Source organism: Schistosoma mansoni, assembly GCF_000237925.1.
Source record: "Schistosoma mansoni, WGS project CABG00000000 data, supercontig 0191, strain Puerto Rico, whole genome shotgun sequence".
Classification (NCBI taxonomy): Eukaryota; Metazoa; Platyhelminthes; class Trematoda; order Strigeidida; family Schistosomatidae; genus Schistosoma; species Schistosoma mansoni.
The window spans coordinates 212,947-233,598 of record NW_017386071.1 but is presented as its reverse complement, the minus strand read 5'-3'; the positions used below and the strand labels follow the sequence as shown (position 1 = coordinate 233,598).

General features: G+C 35.1%; 1 protein-coding gene across 1 annotated transcript in view; it reads right to left on the bottom strand.

The window, feature by feature from the left end:
- Positions 1-20,652, bottom strand: part of Smp_145120 (rabphilin-3a, putative) — a gene marked incomplete at both ends in the record, with an annotated part of 83,577 nt that overhangs the window by 17,330 nt on the left and 45,595 nt on the right. Inside the window, one exon of the mRNA XM_018794098.1 lies at positions 13,122-13,361. Within this exon, the coding sequence (XP_018647079.1) occupies positions 13,122-13,361 (240 nt within the window). The remainder of the gene's footprint in view (positions 1-13,121; positions 13,362-20,652) is intronic.

Here is a 20,652-nt window from a genome sequence, read left to right as displayed (position 1 = left end):
GATCAAAAATGGGGCTTAAATTCACAAAACTTTCAAAAATAGACTCTTTACACACTAAACACATACATATACCGTTCACAAAAAATATCAAAAACGTATTGATAAAACAATTATTTATAACCTCTATCCTAGTAATCTGTAGCCTAACTGCCATTAATCTTGGAAGTATATGATGACGTGACATAGTTATTTAATTCGTGTGACAAATTAAACTCCGCCTAGAGCCCCTCTGGGGCTACTGCCAGTCTCAAGCCTGGATAAAGGAGGAGAATTAGCATGGGGTTAGCGACCCCACCCCGTAGAAAACTAACTCGCTAAAAAAACGCTAACCAGAAGAAAATAATCCAAACCAACAACAATTAGACAGAACTAGAAAGGAAGGCCCGGGACAGAGTGGGTTGGATAATGATGGTCGGCGGCCTATATTCCATTGAGGGTAACAGGCGTAAGTAACAACTAATTAATTACCTAGTAATCAGATAAAATTTCAACGAGTGGATAATATCCACCCAAATAGGGGTCTCTTATTGTTATGCTTGTAGCCGAGTGGACGCCTGGTTGATGTATGACGCGATAAGACCGCCAATCAGGGAGCAGCGAATAGTCGATTGGAACAGTGACACGAAACCCGTACGAGCAGACTAGAGTGTTAACCGGTCCTGCGATCTGCCTCTTCCTATGTTTTGTAGTGCACGATTTGGCTTTTTTGTTGCTGGCTGGATTCAGTTTGGTTTAAATTTACCTCAAACCAGTTATTGAAAAGCTTGAATTGATAGAATGATGCGTAATCTGGTGAAGCTATTTGTTTATAAGCTGTAATAGCCGTTCAACATGCGGTTGTCTAGAAATTCTAATACGCCTGGGGAACATCCGCCCGGTGGAATCTGGATAAGTTTTATACTTGTTCTTTTGACACAAAGGCATGTGTTGCGGTGAAAAAATTTCCTAAAATAAATAGTCCTGAAAGTATTTGGTATTGATGCTGACCTCAACAATTTCTCTGATCAAACCCCCAGCTGAAGGAGCTCGGTCACACATCCGTACCAGATCACTATAAGGTATGTCATGCTTCTAAAGATGTCACAGATATTCAGGGTTTGACAACACCTATATCCATAACATCCGTATGACAGGATGATACCAACCCATTCAACTCAGAAGTCACAAATAAATCAGTTTGAAAATATATTTGAAAAGATTATAAATTTGTTGAGAAGCATTTAGTCTAAGCTGATCAGTAGTTGCATGGGATGCATAATACGATGTACACACATGTGATCTGGCGAGGATGCGTGACCGAGAGCCTTCAACTAGAATGCGTTCAATAAAACTAATGATGTCAGCATCAATGTTGAAGACTTACAGAAGTACCTATTTTTAGGCACGCGTCAACGGTAGCCGTGGTCGATGGACTTAACGGACTTTCGTCGTCATATCAGTGGTGCGTAACAAATAGATTTGTCCACCGACCACGGTGGCCGTTGACACGTGTCGCTAGGAAAGTTTCTGGAAATTCTACCGTAAAGAGAGGTTTGAGCCTGATAAAAAAGCAGGATTTCCCTCAATTCCTAGAAAAATTACCGTAGTTGTTGTTCTACTAATACCAATTAGAGTTATCTTTCTCTCGTGGTCTGAAAACAGAGCTTTTTCGGGCAGTTTTAGAGCGTCTATGGTTATGATGAATATGAAGATGAGGAGTAAGATTATTATGAAGATCTACAATGTCGTTTTGAGTAGTTTAAGTCTTTTGTTCGTCAGAATAAACCTTGATGCTGGGAATTTTGATTATCTCAACAATCGAACTTGTTGGTGCAGCTAGATCGTCTACGGCTTTATCAAGGAATTATTTGGGAACACCCTGCACTCTTTAGAAATCTCCGGCCTCAAACCTCTCTTCACTAAAAAAAGTCGTCAACATCTCCGCCTGCACTCACCAACGACGTTCGTAGCCAGTGGACATAGCAGTCTATTACATGTCACTGGTGTGACTACGAAAGTTCGACATCTCATCGACACTGGTACAGAAGTTGGCGTCATTCCCATGAATACTAATGATGTTTTACTGAGACCGGTCTTCAACGAGCAGAAAACCAACCGCCATATACAGTGAGAGACATGCTTCCTACAGCATGAGATTAAAGAAATCTTAGTTGTTGGTACAGACCTGCCACAATGTCACAACCTACTCGTCGACAAGAGCAAACAGAGTCTTATATACAGAAATACCAAATAATCTATTTGTGGAACTCTATTTTATGGTTATAGGTTATGCCTAGTCACGACTTGGCATAGAATCGACCCATACTTCCGATGGATATTTACCAAGTGTCCTGAACCTTACAAAACGCAAGCGAAACTACCGTGCCTAGACGGCAATGTTGCACTACCTCACGATTACAGGACCACCCGTAATTTCGAAAGCGCGTCAACTGACTCCTGAGGAGCTTAGATTGTCCGGAGACTGATTCAAGAACATGATAGGCTTGGGCATAATCAAGACACTGGATAGCCCATGTACAACTCCTTCTCACATGGTCCTTGTAAAAAATATAAATGGTTAGCGTCCAAATGTTGGTTATCGGAGACCTAATACGAAAACCACCCTGACCGTTACCCCTTGCCATGCATCTCAGACTTGACAGCTATCTTGGAAGATGATACTGTATTTCCAAAAATCAGTCTGGGTAAAACGTATAATTCAATTCCTATGGCTTCAGAAGATATTCTTAAGATGGCTATCATCAACCCCTTCGTACTCTACGAACTACGGTTTAAAAAATGTTACACAAACATTCCGGTGATTCATCGATGACGTATTTGGGAGTTTCACTTTCCCGCACGCGTATGTTGATGACTTTTAATCGCAACTTTGGACAGAGAGTCCCCTTTCTAGCATTTGGATTTTGTATTTGAATGACTCCAAAATTATGGTATTACTGTAAACATCCAGAAATATCAGATTGAGACCGATTTTTCGGACTTTCTTGAGCACACTATTGGAGTTCAAGGCGTTTGCCCTCCCCTAAACAAAGTAGCGGCCATTCTGGATTAACCGGAACTGACCACGTCCACGTAAGTGATCTTTTGCAACGACCCGGGTTTACTTTTTTTAACAGCGGAATATACACAATCAGTGAGAATCCAATTTTGAGTAGCTCTTGCATGTAGGTGTTAAGCGAATATATATATATATATATATATATATATGTAAATATATAAATTCAAGACAGTCCTACTGTACGGAGCTGAAACCTGGAGAACTACTACGACCATCATCAGGAAGGTACAAGTATTTATAAACAGTTGTCTACGCAAAATACTCAACATCCATTGGCCAGATACTATCAGCAACAGCGTTTTATGGGAGAGGACAAATCAGCTTCCAGCTGAACAGGAAATTAGGAAAAGACGTTGGGAGTGGATAGGACATACATTGAGGAAATCACCAATGTGTATCACGACTCAATCCCTAACTTGGAATCCTGAAGGGAAGCAGAAAAAAAGAAAGGCCAAAGAACACACTACGCCGGGAAATAGAAGCAGATATGAAAAGGATGAATGTTAACTGGAAAGAACTGGAAAGGAAGGCTCAGGACAGAGTTGGGTGGAGAATGCTGGTGAGCGGCCTATGCTCCTCGACGAGGGGTAACAGGCGTAAGTAAGTAAGTAATATATATATATATATATATGTATATATATAAATGGATATGTATCAAATGATTCATGTTATGCTGTATTGTAACTTGTGACTTAATTACTCATTAAATTTTTCAATATATCGCGAAATATTCAACGTCAAGCCGAACAAATATGCCATCTATATAAAAAGTGCATCATCTCATTCTTCTGGGGACCGATACCGTCGGGCTTCTCCAGGAATTTTATTTACAGGTCCTGAGTCATCATATGGATCTTTTCTTTCTCTGCCGAGAATGCTCCTGCAGTGGATGAGTCAAACTCGGGAATTTATGGATGCCAGATGGTGATCTTTCAAACCTTTCTACCTACCGTGGGTACCAAAAGAAAGTAAATGCGCAACTCAGGATTTCATACATTTATTCCAAGTCACAGTACTTTCATAAAAATTGCATCAGCAGTAGTGAATCTATCTCATTTATTACTCTGGGGCGAAGTTTGTAACACGTTAAGCTTCAGTTAAATCATGTTTTACAAACGAGACTGAATTTTATTTTGAAAGTGAAAATTAACTAAGTGAATATCAAGCTCACTTTTTGTGTAAAGCATTGGGCTTAACGTCTTCTCTGGTGTACTGTTTTTTTATGACACCCATCATATATAGGTTTTATTTTACAAGCAGGTTAACTCGACAGTATGAATAATCTTTTACTGTCAGCACTAAGAACAACACAAATTAACTGAAATTATGGAAGATAAGAATGTTAATAAGAACTATACACAAATTAAACCTCACTATTCGACTTCATAATGAAAAAATTCCTCGGTACTTGGAGTGAAGATACTGCGTCAACCTAACTAGATGTCGTTATATAATGGAGATTTGACCGATGATAGGCTTTATTTCAATAAAAATATTAACCACTGTCAGGGATTCGTTAAAAAGCTTAAATAGCACAAGTACTATCAAATACTGATTATAGTGTATGAAAATATAAGAGAGTAATTGATATAAATCAAACTATTCCCATACAACCCTATATTGTTTTCTTATTATGTCCTATTGGATCTCGGAGCATTAACCAGAGTCAACAATAAAGTGCAAATGAAAGCCAATCTAGAAGCATCAACTATGGGAAGCTGGATAGGACTAAAACAAAGGCCAATATAATTCTACTGTGCTATCTTCATTGATACAGTCTCCAAAAATCCCTCGAATAAAATGAATCAGGATAACGACCTTCTATGGCTAATATCTTAGTTTTCAGAATCAGCACTTACACAAGTCTAGCAACTAACCCCATTTAGGGTTAACAATTTGTTGATTGAAATTAAGATTAGATAATATTTATTGTCAACTGTAAACGACTGAAATAACAAATGACTTACTTAAGCCAGTTACTGCTCGTGGACAAGCAAGGGCAACCACCCAGGATTTTCTAGCCAACTCTGTCCCGGGCTCTCATTTCAGGTCCTTTCCGATCGCTGTCCATTATTTTGACGTCTGCTTCCAATTTACGACCCAATGTGTTCTTTGGTCTGCCTCTTGTCCTTCCCTTCAGGTTTCCAGGTTAGGGCTCGTCTCTTGATAAGGCTTAATGATTTCCTCAATGCGTGTTTATACACTTACAACGTCTTTTCCAATTTCCTCTCCAGATGGAACCTGGTTTGTCCTCTGACAAAAAACGGTTGCTCCTGATGGCATTTGATCGGCAGATATTGAGTATCATGAGTAGACAACTGCTTATAACACCAGCACATTTCTGATGACGGTTGTAGTAGTTCTCCAGGGTTTGACGCCATACAGTAGGACTATCAAGATTCTGACTTGATGTTAGTTGACAGTTGTTTTGCGTTTCGCATGCTCTTCGATTATAGAAATATTATCCTTGATTTACCTACCCATGTTCTTACATATGCATCAGATCCTCCTTCCTCATTATTGATCCTCACCAGGTACGTGAACGTTTCCACTTCATCTAGAGTTTCTCCATCAAGTGTGACTGTGTTGATGTTCTCCATGTTGTATTTGAGGATATTGATTTTTCCTCTGTTTATGTTGTGGCCTACTGCTGTAGAGGCTGCTGATATACTAGTTGCGTTTATCTGAATTTTTTTTCGTGTATGAGGTTGAAGATTTCGATCGTCTGTGTAGTTGAAGTCTTGTGGCTGCATGCAATCTGTCTATTGTATTTCATGCTTCTCGTGAAATGTGGAAGTTTTCATATTCCAGCCAGCCACGAGGAGAAAGAGAAAAAGTATGAGCAAGCCTCTGCTTTTCCACCCTTGACTTGTCTGATAACCATCCTGATTTCTTCGACCATTGGCCATAAAATGAAGGGTTTGTAGGTGATGCCTTGATGTCCAGTGGATTCAGTGGAGCTGGTCTGTTTAATAGTCCCTCAAAGTGTCCCACCCATCTGTTTCTCTATCCTTGAATTTCAATGATCGTCTTCCCTTCCTTGTAATTGACTGGTTTCTCTGGTTTACTATATTTGCCTGCTAGTTTCTTCGTTGTATCATATAGTTGTTTCATATTTCCTTCTCTTGCAGCCTTTTTATCTGTCGTTGCTAGGTCTTCCACGTATTTCTGCTTATCAGTTCTAATGCTCCTTTTCACTTGTTTGTTGGCTTCAATGTATGCAACTTGTGCCTCGACTTTCTCTATTCTTGTTCCACTGTTTTTAATTGCTGTCTTCTTGTTCTCCCTTTCTTCAATATTGTGCAGGGTTTCGATAGAGTTCATTTCTTATGATAGTGCTTGTTGCGACCTAGCACCACCTGACACGTTGAAGTTAGCACTTCTTTGATCCCTTTCCAGTTTTCCTCCGGCGTAGATTCTTCTTCTTTAGGTAGATCCTGTAAGGCTTGGAAGTTGTTGTTGAGAGTTATCTTGAATTGATTGAGTTTGTCAATATTTTGAAGAAAGACAGTAACGCTATTTCTACAGTTGTCCAGTATTTCTTTAGCTTCACTTTCATCTTGACAACTACACGGTGGTGATCTGGAGCTATGTCAGCTCCTCCTCTGGTTATCGCGTCTTCTATTGACCTTCCGAATTTTTTTCTTATGCAAATATGATCGAACTGGCTCCGTGTAGTGTGATCCGGTAATGCTCGTGTAGCTTTGTGTATGCGTTTGTGGGAAAATATTGTGCCATCTATAACCATTTTATTAAATGAACATAATTTTGCAAATCTTTCACCACTCTTGTTCGTTTCTCCCAGCCAGTCTATGTGGTCTCATGATATCTCCATATCCAGTGTTGCCCGTCAGAATTTCGACGTTTAGGTCTTCCATTAAGATGGTCAGGTCCTTTGCTGGGTACTTCTCTATGATCGACTGAAGCCTCCCGTAAAAATGATCCGTGTTGTCGTCATTGCTATCATTGGTTGGTGCATAGCATTGGATGGCATTCACTGTGATTCCTTCCTTTGTTTTGAAAGATGCCTTGATGATCATGGGTTCATGAGATTCCCATCCTGTAAGTGCATTATGTGCTTTTTTGGACATCATCAGAGCAACTCCTCGAGTGTCCAGAGCATTTTTTAACTCTTGACCAGAGTACAACAGCATCGCTCCCAAACCTAGTCCTTTCTATCTAGCTTGGGTCTAATGGGTCTCACTTATCCCGATCACCGCTAAATTGTATCTCTTTATTTCTGAAACTATTTGACTGCCCCCTCAGTCTTCCACATTGTCTGAAAGTTCCACGTTCCTATATTAATTTTTGCTCTGGTTGTTAGAAGGAGCATCAGCCCTGTGACTTCCGAAGAATTTCGGCTCTCACCATGAAGCATCATAATTCTTCTAAAAGAAGATCCTTCATGTCCCAGGGCAGAGTTTAAACACCCTAAATAATTCTTTCCGGTTAGCGTATTTTTTTAGCGATGTTGTTGTCTACAGAATGGGTTTGCTGACTCCGTACACAATCCTCCTCCTTTACCCGGGTTTGAAACCGGTAGTAACCTTAGGAGAGCTATTAAATTGGTCTACAAATAGATATCTTTTGGCAAGTTTCGAATCAAATTAAAAAAAGACATATTTTTGATCATTTGAATAATTATATCATAGTCTTAATCGACTGTGAAGCAAATAATATCGAAGCTTAATGTATATAAATTATTCATGATTACCAAAGAGAGCTCCTGCGGTGTACAAAATTTATTCAACTGGCTTTCATTATATTCCCCATTTTTACTGAGTAATATATTTGTTTGCGTGAATGTAGAGTAAATTGAATTTTCGACGTTCATTCACTGAGACAGGGAAAAGTGCATAAAAATTAATATTGTTTTCCATCATAAAGACAATAAATAATTAGCTTTCATTTGATCCGTTCATTTGAATTCAGGCTGATGGAAATGTGTGTGTGAAAACTGAGAAATAGAAGTATTGTACATTTTTACTGCATCATAAAAACTCTATTATTGACTGATGATATTTTCAGAGAGAGCGAGTCAACTTTGTATAAAGCTGAACGTGACTGTTATTTAGTGGGTCCTTGACTCGGACTAAAGAACAGTTTATAGCTTATTCGTTATCGCTGATTTTCTTGTTTATAGTTATTTTTGCTAATAGAACAAACTAATCGATTCTTCACATAAGATGAACAAAACAAAAGATCGCAGTAGGATTACATTGATAAAGATTTAAAGAACAAATAAATTATTGCTTCAACCAATAGTAACTCAAATTTGTATTCTTTATTAAATTACATCAAGACAATACTTCTGATAAAACTATTCAGCTTAAAGTATGTCTTACAGTGTAGAATGATATTAGTCGAATATCCACTCGAAAACAAAGCTATTTGACTAGCTATTTTTCCATAGTTCAAGACTACTCAGTAGTATCCAGCCATTTATTTTATATAGAATTGAATCGAGGTTCTTCAAAATACCGTGAAGAACGTATGCTCTTTAGTCTTAAAGTTGAAATCCAGTAGTTAGTCATTTAGTGATTTTGTTAGATCACCGTCCAATCACACCTACTTCACCCTTATTCTAGTCGAATTCCACTGGTCATGTTCAACCCTGTGGATTTAAGGGAATTTTCAAATCTGATCAGCAGTTAGCCAGCTTAATTATTAAGATAGGAGAATTAATGAAATGTATCATTGATTTTATGTCATTAAAGCTTTATTTAGATATGAATGGAGATTTCTTCTGTTAAATACTCAGGATTTGACGTTAGAACACTGACAACCATTTAAAAATAACACACTATTTAAGGAGACTTGATGATCTTTAGTTTTATCCCGTATAGAATCATGCGAGTACAGTGCGTGGGAGTTTCAAGCACAAATGAATTAGCTATTCAGTTCTTCCTGGTTTTGAATGTTTCTCTAGTCAATGTTAGTTCATAATGAAAATTAGGTTCAACATGAATAATCAATACAGACTCTTTATCTTAATAAGTAAATATTGTATTTGTTTAGTCAGAACAAACATATAAATAGAGATATATGAAAAGAGATTAATCATTTTGTATTGTTTGCTTTCATATTACTGAAATTAATAACAACAATATTGGCAATAATAATGATAATCATTTATTCAGCAAATAAACCAGTTCCTTCACGATTGAATGATTCAAGGATTACATATACTGAATGATTATTGGTTTGAAACATACAGCTACCAGTCATTCCTGACTGACTTAACATTCATATCCAATTTAAAACCACTCATATACAGTTTAATTTGGATTGTATTCAGAAATATTGGTATCATAGTAAGAATGTTAAAGTTTCAATCGTTTGGTCACAAATTCACGGACTACTACAATTACTTTAATTAAATCAGCATAACAACATAATTAGACGTTACATTAAAAGTGTTACTCGAAACTGAGTACAAGAATCTGTTATTCATGCCAATGTACATGATCTAATTAACACTATGATTAGTTTTATAAACAGTCAATTGAAAACGCAATGAAATATGAATATTTCTCTGGTAATAAATCTTAAACAAACATTGGGTAGGTAGGAACACAGTCGTTTCTTAGTAATACTACATAACATTAAAGATATTTACTCATTGTATAACTGATATATAAGGAAAACAGTAAGCAGCATCCTGTATAATTTATTTATCCTAATCCATAATCGTCAAATATTTTTTTTATTACGGATCGACATCAACTGGGTAGCTTGTGAAAACTCAAGGCTACTAGATAGATGTTACGTCTTAGTTTCAGATTTTGATGAAGTTTTGTTCTCTGATCTGGATGGTTTGGTCGTGGAGCTTTCATCGTCCTTCTGAACGACATCATCAGCACAAACTTCAGGTAGAAGTGAAGTGTTTGAATTTCTCCACATGTGATTCACAGCTTGTCCTGTGCACCTCGATGTTGAATGCTTCTTATTGACCCTAAATCTGTTATTGTTTATTTCTTTGTTTCGGTTGTATCTCACATTGGTTTGATTTTTGTTCTTATGTTTCTGCATAATAAACATTAGTTGTAAAAGTTTATATCAATCATTTTGTTGACATTCAGTAATGAAGTGGTCAGTTTCTATTACCATACTTGCTTCTTGAACATATACTTTTATGCTAGTCACATTTAGAACTTGGGTATATTATTTGTCAGTATCTAGCACTATGAACAAGGATTCCCATTTGTACTGTATTCTGAACATTTAAAGAAATGAATACATGGTTTATCAACTCTGAATATAAAATTTATGAGTGTCAAATATGACAAAGAATGAATCTTGGATTCTATGACTAACCACTGTATCAAAGTCTTTAAGAAAACTCATAAAGATTCATTCTTTTTATAAAGTTAGTATTAGAACTCTGATTGAAAGGATAAAATTGATTGGCATCCAAAATAGACAGATAATCATTCTTGCGAAACTATAATTAAAAATAGCAAGTCTTGGATTTAGGCCCTAAATTAATTGTGCGAGGGCTGTGATACTGCCCAGGTGTCCAAACCGAAACAGGTGGTTTTCTTAGGGAGCCACACCCGAAGCCTTTGACCTAAAGATCTAATCCACAAGGCAGTGGAGCATCGTGAGGAGATGCAGTCCCTTGGTAGACGGTGACCAATGATTAATTCATTCGCCATTTGTTCCCTCAGGATACTGGAGCCCATGTGCACCATTGGTTTGGAATCAGGGTTTACCAACTCCCCTGGGTGGACTTTCCGTATCCACCCACTCGGTTAAAGCGCCCGGCATTCGTTTTTCGTCCTCTCGATTTCGTAAACAACAGTAATGCCACGAGAAGGCAGTGAGTAGGACTTCCCTGACAGAGACTATATATGCGTGGCCATGTGAGAGAATTTCGAGAGGGAGAGCGAACTCTCCCCACTCTCGGTCGTACCAGGGCATTTTGGGGTTTGAATAGAACAGAGAGGGGGAAATATTTGTTACATTGTAAATCAAAATTCCTAAGAGGTGCAAATTCAAGACTCATCAATAAACCAAACCCAGTATCCTTTTCTTTTTTGTTGATTGTTTTTCACTTCAGATAATTCATGATCAATAATGATTGTTATCCGTTACATCTACCAAGCATCTATTCTAATATGTTGGATTGCTTAAAATGTCTTCATGCTTGATCACTAAACGTGCAATATTTTCGAATTTTATTGCTTTTGTATTGTATCGTCTCTAAACGGGTATCGTTTCCAGTAGTTTACATATTCTATCATTATTTTTTAATTGTTACTAGCCATTATTTAGTACAGGGTTAAGTTATGATTAGACTAATAAAAATTAGCATTTTAATCATGTAACAACTATTTGAGACTTGATTTGTTTTATGAAATATATTAAACTGACAAAATACACCTTTGTCAATAATTGATGACTATATTTTTCCGAAGTATCTCATAAGTCCAGCAAACTGTAACAGCTTTTATTTTAAGTTGAAAACTTTGTTTTGAAACATTTTGTCAATGAAATCAAAGTGACATAATCACTATATTACACTCATGCTACTGAGGAGTCCCACAATAGGACATAACGGCCTTCCAGTGCTTTCAAGTTTTCCACGGTGGTCTAGCTTCAATTGACTCATGACTTCAACTATAAAATTACTAAAATCTCCACAAAAAACCTCTTCTAAAAACTCACAAAACATTAATACTGAACATGAAATCTAATTCTTAAGTTTTAAATACTTTAATCTACCGTATTCTATTCTGGTGGGTGACCTATACTCCTCAACGAGGGGTGACTAGCCTATGTGAGTAAGTAAGTACCTTATTCTATTCAACTAATTTCCATCTTAGAATAGAAAAACAAAACAAAACAAATCAGAAAAGTTCATTTTAAACATCTGATCAATGTTATTGTTTTATTAAATCTGTTCATTTGTTCAATATTACATAAACTTAAACATGATAATCAATGTTTAAAATAACAATAACATTATTTTTCACAGTATATATATATATATTCATTGTGATAATGAAATAGATAAAATCAAGATTGAAAGTATACACTTACATAAGAATAATATGCACATACATACAAACATACATACATGCACACATATACGCACACACACACGCATAGAAACATACACAGGATCAAGGCTCTTAATATGAGCCCTCACTTTACAGACTTTCAATGTAAACAATTCAAAGAAAAATCTTTTTTTTCTTTTATTATTATATAAGAGAAAAAATAATACACCAATAGAAAGAGGAAAATAAATCTGAAAATAATAAATAAATAAACCAAAAAATGATTTTTTTTTTATTTTAAAAGAAAAAAAATTAACAGGATGGAAAGGTATTAATTATTTAAATGAAACAATTTGTTCATCTTAATTGTTGTTGTTAAGATATTTCTCCCCCCCCTTTTTCTAAGAAATGAACAAATATTATTTTTTAAAAAATAAAACAAAAAAAACATTGGTCAATATGATATTTGTGATCTTGTTTAAATAATAAACATTGAAGATTTTTCAAGGTGAAAAATAAAATTATTTGTTGATTCATTTAAACAAAATTAAAGAAGCAAATAGTAACAACAACAAAAACGAGAGAAGTATAAAAGAATGAATAGGTTGTGATCAAGTGTACAATATATATTGTAAACATTGAATATATATATATATATATATGATATTGAACGATTGAATTCGGGATCACTGATCACATACACACACACACACATACATGTAAACATAAAGGAAATATATTTGAAAATGTACACATACATACACATATTTATCAATGAAAAGGAAATAAAAAAAACACTTCAAAAGATAAACAAGAAATGATTGAAAGATTCAGTGTGTTAATTGTTCATTGTTAATGATTAGTTGTTTACTTAAAATGGCATATCATTTACACATATTGAAGCTGAAGATGAACAACAATAAAGGAAAGAAGAGGCAAATTGAAAAGATTTTCTTTCTTTTCAAAGAAGAAACAAAACAAAAACAAACAAATTTTTTATGAAATCAATAAAATAATTAATACTATTCTTTTTCAATTAATAAAATTTAATCACAAACACCTGGTGTTGTAAATTGTATACCATTTTCAGTTCTATTAGATAATTGAAACCATGCTTCAATACGACGATATGGTGGTCTAAATACAGCTAACCATAATTCACGTCTTTCAGCTTTAGCACCAGCACCTAATGTTAAACCACCAATAAAATCATTACTTGGACCACGATCAAAATCCCATACAGTTATTTCAAGTGTACGACTACCAGCTTCAGATGCATTTAAATCATAGAAAAATGTCTAAATTTGAATAAGAAATAGAAAAATTTAAAAAATTGTTAAAATTAAATAGAATATTTTACACATACTATTGAAGTTTTATTCCGTGAAACTTTCCTTCAAATCATAAATGATTACTTACGCCTGTTACCCCTCGTGGAGGAGCATAGGCCGCACACCAATATTCTCCATCCAACGCTGTCCTGAGCAATCCTTTCCTGTTCTTTCCAGTTGACATTCATTCTTTTCGTAACTGCTTCTATTTCCCAGCGTAATGTGTACTTTGGCCTTCCGTTTTTCTGCTTCCCTTCAGGATTCCAAGTTAGGGATTGCCTCGTGATGCAGTTTGGTGATTTCCTTAATGTATGTCCTATCCACTCCCAACGTCTTTTCCTAATTTCCTGTTCAGCTGAAAGCTGATTTGTCTTCTCCCATAAAACGCTGCTGCTGATAGTATCTGGCCAATGAATGTTGAGTATTTTGCGTAAACAACTGTTTATAAATACTTGTATCTTCTTGACGATGAACGTAGTAGTTCTCCAGGTTTCAGCTCCGTACAGTAGAACTGTCTTGAAGTTCGTATTGAAGATTCTCACTTTGAAGTTAGTTGACAGTTGTTTTGAGTTCCATGTTCTTCAATTGTAGAAATGCTGTCCTTGCTTTGTCAATCCTCGCCCTTACATCTGCATCCGATCCTCCTTGTTTATCAATGATGCTTCCCAGGTACGTGAATGTTTCCACATCCTCCAGAGTTTCTCCATCAAGTGTGACTAGGTCGATGTTCTCCGTGTTGTATTTGAGAATCTTGCTTTTTTCTTTGTGTATGTTGAGGCCTATTGATGCAGAGGCTGCTGCTACATTAGTTTTCTTCGGCTGTACCAGTTACTGAAATCTTATTCCATGAAATTTTCCTTCAAGTCATAAAGCCTATCAGATTTGAATCGACTAACATGTCTACGTGAACAGTTACATGTCTATTAACTAGAGTCTATAATTTAAACAAAAAAGTTACTAGGAATACATCAAAAAGCAAGTTCATTAGCTTCGATGAATCTTTTTGTTAAATAGTTTAACTTCAGAAAATATTTAACTTTTATATTTGAAATCTTTACGATATACATTGTATTTTTTAAACAGTACAATACAGTATTCTTACTCTTAACGTTAAATAATTCGATTAATGAAGTGAATTTAATGAAAAGTTAAATTATAGTATACAACAGACATTAGTTGTGTATTCTACTGAGTCTTGGTTGTTTATTCTCTGAAGAAGTGGCTCACACCGCGTCACGAAACAACAGAAAATCCAATTTTTTTACTCATTGGGATATTACAAATATATTAATTTATTTATCTACTGAGTTTTGTTCTGTTACATACAATAACAATGTAGAGTAGTTTCTGTTATCAATAAATTAGTATATTGTCATGACTGAACAACTATTTCACCTTTCAGCTTTAATTATTGATAGTAGTTCAACTTAAACGATGTTAATGGTTTTAAAGTTAGTGATTACAATTATTTCCTTCAGTTCAGTGATATCTATTTTCAGGTTCTACAATCGTATATCCAAAATAATGATCCAAAATGTTGCCATGTTTAGGGCAAAGTACACAGTTTAAAATCATTGTATGTGTATTTAGGGTTGTGAAATACAACAAAATCAAATTATTAATGTTGAAATGACTAATATGTGACCCTAAATTCTTCACTTCATTTCATTTACGCCTGTTACCCCTCGTGGAGGAGCGAGGGCAACCCACTAGGATTATCTAACAAACTATGTCCTGGGCTCTTCCTTCCAGTTCTTCCCAATGGCTATTCATTATTTTGTCGTCTGCATTCAATTTACGACCCAATGTGTGCCATGGCCTTCCTCCTTTCCATTTCCGTTCATCATTTAAAGTTAACGCTTTTCTCGTGATGCAGTTTGATGATTTCCTCAGTGTGTGTTTATCCACTTACAACGTTTTTTCCAATTTCCTCTCCAGATGGAACCTGGTTTGTCCTCTGACAAAAAACGGTTGCTCCTGATGGCATTTGATCGGCAGATATTGAGTATCATGAGTAGACAATTGCTTATAATACCAGTACATTTCTGATGACGGTTGTAGTAGTTCTCCAGGGTTTGACGCCATACAGTAGGACTATCAAGATTCTGACTTGATGTTAGTTGACAGTTGTTTTGCGTTTCGCATGCTCTTCGATTATAGAAATATTATCCTTGATTTACCTACCCATGTTCTTACATATGCATCAGATCCTCCTTCCTCATTATTGATCCTCACCAGGTACGTGAACGTTTCCACTTCATCTAGAGTTTCTCCATCAAGTGTGATTGTGTTTATGTTCTCCATATTGTATTTGAGGATATTGATTTTTCCTCTGTTTATGTTGTGACTTACTGTTGTAGAGGCTGCTGATATACTAGTTGTGTTTATCTGAATTTTTTTTCATGTATGAGGTTGAAGATTTCGATCGTCTGTGTAGTTGAAGTCTTGTGGCTGCATGCAATCTGTCTATTGTATTTCATGCTTCTCGTGAAATGTGGAGGTTTTCATATTCCAGTCAACCACCAAAAGAAAGAGAAAGGGTGAGAGTAATCAGCCTTGTCTGAGACCGGCCTTCACATGGAACATATCTGTTAGCTGTCCTCCGTGCACGACTTTGCAGTGTAGTCCATTATATGAACTCTGTATGGTATTGACAATTTTCCAAGGTACATCATATTGTCAAAGAAGGTTCCATAAAGCTCTAATATATTAAATGAAATTATGATAATAATGGTCAGAACAAATATGTGCCAGATAGGGTGAGAGAAATAATTCGATCAAGTGTTTAGTGGAAGACTAAATAGTATTTAAAGTTTTATGAAATTGGTAGGAAATAATAAAATGAAGTGAGTACTAAGTAGATTATTCATGTGTTCGGTAGATTAATAGTGATATCAAGCCAATAATAATGATAATGATACAAAGATAGGTGAATAAAGATACTAAAGGAAATTATATTTGACTGTGAAAGATTGTAAGTACTTTATTCAAATTTGGCCAGTCAAATGTTAAGATTACTATTGATTAGTCGATCCTAAGGTTGGCCAAGATGAAAGAAGTAGTTGAAGATATTTCTTTCGTACACATAGCTCCGGTTTTTAAATCCGAAAGGCTACTTCTTCTGCCTTTTGGAGGAATTAGTGGCATATATATGTGAACAACTGAGTGGAAACGAAATGGAAACTACAATTCCAAATAATGTAAAAGAGTTATTGCGGAAATGTGCCATGAATGTGAACTTCAAGTTTAACGGGGGAAATCTACGGACAAATGGACAAAATTGCGACGGGCTGGACATTGAGTTCCATACTAGTTTACATTTTTCTAGCTAAGCTAGAAAATGGTCCACTAAATAAGTTTACCTAAAAATCCCCTTTAAATGTCGGACATCATAACCAGAGGTTCTTTGGCAGTTTAATAAAGTAAATCTGGTCATTGTATTTACATTTGAAGACGAAATTGAAGGTAGAAAAACCTTGTTAGACGTATTATTAACAAAAAGAGCTGATGGATCAATAAAAAGGAATTTAAACAAGGAAAGTACCTAGACGGGACAGTACACGCATTTCCATAACTTCATATCTCGGCTGTACAAAAGAAACCTGATCAAAACTTTTGGTTATCGAATACGCACTATATGTTCTACTGATACAGTTGAAAAAGAGCTAAATGTCTAGCATAATACAGTAAAGGGAAACTGATATCCCGGAAAGTTTATTTATATATACATATACAATTCATAAAAAAATAAAATAAACTATAGAATTTAACATCCTAATCAGTAATGTGATGAATAACTAGTTAAAAATTATCACAAGGGGGGTTTGTGGAGATTTTAGTAATTTTATAGTTAAGATCATGAGTCAATTGAAGCTAGACCACCATAGAAAACCTGGAAGCACTGGACGACCGTTTCGTTCTATTGTGGGACTCCTCATCAGTGCGCATCCACGATCCCGCCTTGCGGAATTCGAACTCAAGACCTACCAGTCTCGCGCCAGAGCACTTAACCGATAGACCACTGAGCCGGCATCCAACAGTGTTAATGTCTAACCTCAACCGATCCACAAAATTGCGCGACCAATTTCCATTGTTCTGGAAGTTCGAATTCCACAAAGCGGGATAGTGGATGCGCACTGATGAGGAGTCCCACAATAGGACGAAACGACAGTCCAGTGCTTCCAGGTTTTCCATGATGGTCTAGCTTCAATTGACTCATGATCTTAACTATAGTTAAAAAGTAGTTTGTTAAGTGTAGCTTAACGTTATTAATAAGAATTACTAATTCTTTCTTTTTTAACCATATACCAAAGTTTCATCAACTGATTAATGAAATGTTTAATTAGGTAGGCCATAGAAAGAAAAAAATACATAACAACACTGATAATCTGGAAGAGAACAAAAAGGGGGAAGTAATAACTCAATTGACAATTTCTACTAAATCTCAGTTTCTTTAACTTTTCCTGCTTTAAATATTTTGTTACCAATGAGAAAGTGAATGATAGAATAAAAGTAAGCTAAAACGTCATTATACATTTTGTTCGATTAGTGACAAGTGCATGAAACCTTCAAAAAACAACCCAACTAAAGATATTTATGACAGGATTTTACATGAATTTTCTAAAGCTATTTATTGAAAAGTCATGAATTCTGAATTCAAAGTTTTTAGTAACATGATAGTTATGTACTGACTGATTATTGATTAGTAGTCAATGTCGTTTTTAGTATTTAGTCGTGATCGAGTTCTTTCTAAATGATTCAACATCACAAGCAATCTGTTTGGATGGAAAATTGTTGTATGTTAGTTGTCAGGACACTTTCGATTTTGTACTAGTTGACACGCAAAAGCAAGAAATGATTAGTCTTGAGATAAATAATATTCTTTGTAAGATTTAAACCTACACCATTCAGTTTCATGGTGAAAAATGGTACTCCTGATCTAATCAAGCCTTAAGGTGATGTCCTGTTAAGTTGACATATCTAAATTGAATCATACAGATTCACATCTAACTTGCAGCATCATTTCAATCAATATTGTAGATCTGCTTTACTGATGAGTGCTAAACTTTACAAAATGTGAGTTTGTAGCCTACTACTGACAGCTGTAAACAATCTTTTATTCGGATAGTTTGTCTAGTTGGCTCTACTCTTCGCTACTTCCTAGTTTTCTGTCGTCTTTAAACTGAAGTTTAACAGTTCACGATCACCTGTTACAGTTAAATCATACAAAATTTACTTTGTCAATTTCTCCCGAACTTTCATTGTCTACGGATATCCCTTTTCTTTTCAATATTGTGTTACAGATAAATGGATTAAGAAGGAGAAAACGATAAGATTAAGTGAAAATTGATCCTTGTGTTTTGATTTTAAATCGTTGACATGGTAACATGTGATGATAGATTAAGGTATAACTTATTATTGTATATAAATTATAATGATAATTTTAAAAGTATATGTGTGTACATATATATTCAGAGGCCCTAAACTAAGACTTTGGTCTCAGCAAATTAATTCACTTGATATCACTTATGATATCCACTAGTGTTGGTGATTATCAATTTTTAACAAGGCCAATACTCCCATTATATGATAAACATCTACTGACTGTTAAATATACTTTACACTTGCGGCAAGATGACTTATTCTTCTGTATTCTTATCTCTCATTTAACTTCAATAAATTATATCTAATGTACACTGACTATTTCATATGTGGTTGATTTGCATAGCTAAAATGATTAATATCTATTAGGATTTTGAATCATTTACGTTTTCTGTTTATTAACTCTTCTAGAATGATAAGACACAGTTACCACATGGAATTTCTGAGACAGTGTCTCGGTAAGATGAAACATGTTTTCTAAATTCTAAAACTAACCATTATCTAACAATACAGTGAATTTGTAACAACCAGTAATAGTGAGTTCTACATTTAAAGAGCTCATATGCTAACAGTTCCAAATATTAAGAACTGAAAAATCTTAACGAATGGTGAACAATATCCCACTCTGTTGAGTAGGTTAATGGCCATCGTACCTCGGTAGTCCCGTAAATAACGTTCTGGTAGTTAAATCTACTTGTACTGGATTAAGATCTAAGTGAGAAAATGTACACTTGGATATCAGTACATCTAGCCGATGGGCCCCGAATAAGATGAAATGTGGACCCTGAATTCCCTTGGTAGCTAGTGTCTAAAAATGTTGTGTTAGTATTGATAGTTGTTCATATTTATGCTCTTGAGAATAATAAGTCCTACTAGCATTCTTAAAACTCATAAAGTTCCACTTTAATGGAAACAATTGTTTAATACCACTTTTGTGAGATGAAACGAGTGCTACAATAAAATTTATATTTAACACTAAGTGACTATGAACTGTCTTCGTTGTTATTCAGTTAAATAGTTTGTCTTGGTTTAACATACAAAAATTTTAAGCAATTAGTCCTTTTTATAAACTTTAATAGAACAATGAGAAGACAGAGTTGATCTGAAAATTGTGATGTATTTGAGCTTCACATTTAGAACAACGCAATCAAGGGTTATGGAACATATGCCTATATGGCTTCAAAACCAGTTCATATCAAATGTTCCGATCAACGTGAGAAGTTGAAAACTATATTCATCAATAGCAAATTACAGAATTGAAACGTGGCAAAGAATTGAAATCAATACGGCTTTTGAACCGTTCTATAGAAATTGTCAACAACGAAGTCTCAGGTTTATTGAAGCCTTAGCTATTTGTAAATTAATCCTGGTAATCCTTAAGTCATTTTATGATCTGGGGTAATGTGACAATTTCCTATTCCTTCTATACGATATTAATCTTTTCCCTCCTTTGTTATTTTTTGACCTAAAACTTCATTTAACACACCCTTATTAATTTTCATATAAAATGCTTTGATAAGTATATATATGTGACCAAATTATTCGAAACGTATAGCGTAAATATATATCAGATTTTTCGGATCAACGGAATCTTTTCATTGTTCTATCGAAACATATGAAGACTAAAGAATAGCAAGAAGTTCATTTTATTGTAAGATATCTTGATAATACTGTATTGAATAAAAAGATATATTCGGTTTTCAACTCTTCAAATTTACTTTCAATCATAATTATCATTTACACAAGATTAAACAGTTACCAGTTTCCAACCAAACAATAATAAATAATCACAAGGGGGTTTTGTGAAGATTTTAGTAATTTTATATAGTTAAGATCATGAGTCAATTGAAGCTAGACCACCATGGAAAACCTGGAA